At 37.6% G+C, this 3,802-nt stretch overlaps 1 protein-coding gene across 1 annotated transcript in view; it reads right to left on the minus strand.

Moving 5' to 3' along the window:
* Nucleotides 1-3,802, minus strand: part of LOC118321456 (inactive N-acetylated-alpha-linked acidic dipeptidase-like protein 2) — a 224,246-nt gene that overhangs the window by 139,143 nt on the left and 81,301 nt on the right. Inside the window, exons 7-8 of the mRNA XM_035652775.1 lie at nucleotides 2,849-3,036; nucleotides 1,967-2,095 (exon numbers count right to left, since the gene is read on the minus strand). Of these exons, the coding sequence (XP_035508668.1) occupies nucleotides 1,967-2,095; nucleotides 2,849-3,036 (317 nt within the window). The remainder of the gene's footprint in view (nucleotides 1-1,966; nucleotides 2,096-2,848; nucleotides 3,037-3,802) is intronic.

Consider the following 3,802-nt stretch of genomic DNA (forward strand, 5'->3'; position numbering starts at 1 on the left):
ACGTTTGGTACTTTAAGTATATTTATTACTAATAATTTTGTATTTTTATTTTGTAACATTTTAAATGCATGACTTTTACTTATAACAGTGTATTTCTGCAATGTGGTATTGCTACTTTTACTTAAATAAAAAAGGACTTCTGTATACTGAGTACTTCTAACACTACTAGCCTCTATATATCTGCAAGAGTTGTGGTAATGGCAGTAACAGTGGAGTAGTAGTAGCCACAGTAGCAAATTAAGTAGTAGATGTAAAAGCAGTAATAGACATAGTAGTATGGCTAGCTACTGTCTATAAGTAGGGGGCGATTAATAACTGAAGTAATTGTATACTATCATAGTGTACAAGACACAGTCTAACTAATGTTGCATAAAATCTACACTATACAAATTTTAAAGTCATTCTAAAATGTAAGTAGAGAGCACATTTCCGCACATAGAGGCTTTAATTTCTTTCGAGTTGGGTCCCCAGTGTACATAATAGTGCCTGTGCCATCCACGTAGTAAGCTGCCAAGTTAAAATAATAAAACACTCACACTTTACATTAGGCATCTTTTAACAAACACGTTCAGTTACATCCTCATCCATCAGGAGTGCTTGTATCTCTGCAAAACGAAAGTTGCAAAAAGCAACAGGTTTTGGCCCAGTGTTTCCAACTTAGCAACTTTCTCATTAAAAAAACAACCTCTCAACAAATCATAGCTCCTCTCCCTTGAAGAGAGATGCCAATAGTCCTCAGTCAATGTGCACTAATGTCGCCATGTGGAGTTCATTGAGCAGAAGAGAACAGCTGCATGTTCAGTCAGCTGCCAGACAGAAATGTGAAGAATCATTGAGTTCCTAACAACCAATTACTAAGCCCCACGGTTTGTCCAGAGAACTCCTTCTATGCTTTTGTTCTAAATGATGTAACTTGACTTTTTTTTCATGCAGAATTTAAAGTAAGTGAGTCAATTCTACAGTCTGTACAACAGCCTTCAAAACAGGTGTTTGAGGTAGATTTAGATGCACATAGCAGCATCTTGAAACAAAATAATAATAGCAAAGACTCAGCTTAGTGGGACCTGATTTTTTCTGCTTTCACTAAAAAAAATAATCTCTGGTATATGTGTATGGCATTTGTTACGTAATGCAGTGCTGCACATATAAATTAACCTGTGACAGCATCTAGCAACAACTTAAGCAGGATTTAGCCATTTTCCATTGAAAATTTTGTTTTGTTTGTTGTTGTTTGTTCTGTTAGTGCATTTGTTGTATTTCTATTGTGTGATATCTTTTTGAATGTTATTTGTGGTTGTTTAGGTATTTTTCTGTTAGATGGTGCAGGGTTGACGGAATGTTTGCTTTGTTGTTAGTTAATGTGTCTGAAGAATCCCATTAGTCCTGTATTTAACTGGACATGAAAAAATAAAATCTTCTTTCATATAATAATATTGCTTGTCATACAGTAGCCATGAATTACACTAATAGTATTGTAGGTTACGCTCAATATCTAAGGTCTGCTGTAGTAGAAACATTAGAAAAGTTTGGAACAGTATTAGTACTTTTAATAGTAGCAGTAATAGTTATATTGTTATTTATACTGTATTTCTGTGATGTGTTGCAGTAGCAGGTAAACTCTGACGCGGTAGGTATCCCTTAGTGTAATTTCTGTCACGCATGGCTCCGCAGTCAAGTTCACAATAATGTATGTACCTGACGTAACTTAAGGACATGAATAAGTATGTCAAAAATATCAACTTACAAATAAATAATTTACTTCTTTTTTCACATGAACAGCAGTCTCGGGGGTAAAAGTCTGGTTGGTTTGAGCCATCCATCCACCCCGCCACCTCCATATGCAGACTTTCTTGCTCTTAATACTACGTCACCTGAGTTCAACGGCGGGCGCGTCCAGAAATGACACCGGAGGGATACCAACAGTGATGTTAGCAGTCATAGCAGTGCTAGTAGCACTTATACTTACTCTCTGTATATCTGAAGTGAGCTGCAGCAGTGTTGGAGAAGCTGTAGCTCTGAGAGTCTCTGTCCCTCTAACTGGAGAGTTCAGACTGACGTAGGCCACTGCACTGTTCTTTAGGACTACACTGTTATCCTAAAGGAACACACACACACACACACACACAGAGAGGCTAACATCATTTCACTCCCAATAATAATCTATCATTTTTGCCATCACACTGGTCATGTTATCATTATCATCATGATCTCAAGTCCAACTAAAGTGTCCTTGCCAGCTCTACAGATCACATTATTGTCCTGTCGTTCTTTGTCTTATGCTGTTGCTTGGAATTTCATGTCATTTCAAACCATCAGATTAAAACCTAAATTGCATTCTAATTTAAAAACATGTTTTCGTTGTAAACTATGCATTTTTATCATTGGCATCAGAACTGTAGGGTTATATGGGAATCAGAATAATGAATCATAAATGAGATCTACTCAATCCAAACAATATGTTCTGATTGCAACCCTATCTTGAACTGAGAATACAGTCGTTTAGATTGGCTCTCCTCTTTATTCTTGTAATTAATTGTGGCCATTTTAAAATATATACAAGGTGCAGTCACATTCCAACTAGGAATCATGTATCAGTACACTATCATCTTCTTGTTTAGTGTTTTAGCTGTTAGCTGCTAACATGCTCCAGCTCTGAAGAGATGAAAAGGTTGCTCTATATGTATGGAGATCCCTATACACTATGTGCTGTATTCCAATATAGTATGCCAGTACCCATTTTCATTTATTGTGTTTTTACATCTGCCTCAGTTCAAATCATTCCAGAAGCCACAACCTTTTTAGCCCTAAGCTGACATTTAATAAAGCAGATGCTCTTGTGCTTGCTGACCTTTCCCCACTCATAGGACCCGATGTTCCCCAGGGCTGAGCCTCCCCACGAGCAAAACACAGTAGTACGGTCGGGCACCCATCCTCGCTTGGTCTGCTCTGTCAGTGCAGCGATGAGCTGATTCATAATAGCTGAAGCCCCTCCTCCCTGGTCGCTGTCATGACGACTGCCAACCAGCACGTAGCGATCTGAAAACAAATAAAAAAGTGAAGGTTCATTTGTGCATTTATTTATTTGCTTGTAGCTGAATATTGCCACTGTGCCATATGTATTATATATTTTACTTGTGTCCACATTTAATAAATCAAGAGACAAAAGCTTAACGTATCGCTAAGCAGTTTCTAGTTCTCGTCAAGGCAAAACATAGTGCTGCTGTCTCATGTAAAGAGCAGTAGATGATGTGAAGTTAACAGAGCCCCACAGTGGTCTTAGAGGGGGAAAAACCCCTATAATGAGTCCAAATTTTGCAAAGCACGAGATATAGTTTGCTTCCACATTCTTATTAAATCGTAATACATAATATGTGACATTTTGAATAATTTGTGGCCACAAGATAGAATTTGATCCCACGTGCGCTTAAGATAATTACCGACCAGTGGTTGTAAACTTTTTTCCTAAATTCAACTTTTGGTAAGAGAACCTGGGCTTATGACACTTCAAAGTGGGTTTACCAGATGTGGAACAAACTTATAGCAATCTTTTCTATGTTGATTTTTTTTTTTTAAAAGCTGAAGGCAAACAGAATTCTCATGAAAGCCAAATAGAAACATTTCTTGTTTTTGTGTTTAATAAATACATGTACACAATACTTTACCTAGCAATGGATGTGGATGATTTCATCATCAGTCACTACTATTAGTGTAGTTGTTGCTACTGTTGTTGCTGTGCACCTGTCTGTCTGTCTCTCTCTCTCTCTCTCTCTCTCTCTCTCTCTCTCTCTCTCTCACCCCAACT

This window comes from Morone saxatilis, unplaced genomic scaffold, assembly GCF_004916995.1.
Source record: "Morone saxatilis isolate NCDOM2014 unplaced genomic scaffold, NCSU_SB_2.0 Contig12, whole genome shotgun sequence".
Lineage (NCBI taxonomy): Eukaryota > Metazoa > Chordata > Actinopteri > Moronidae > Morone > Morone saxatilis.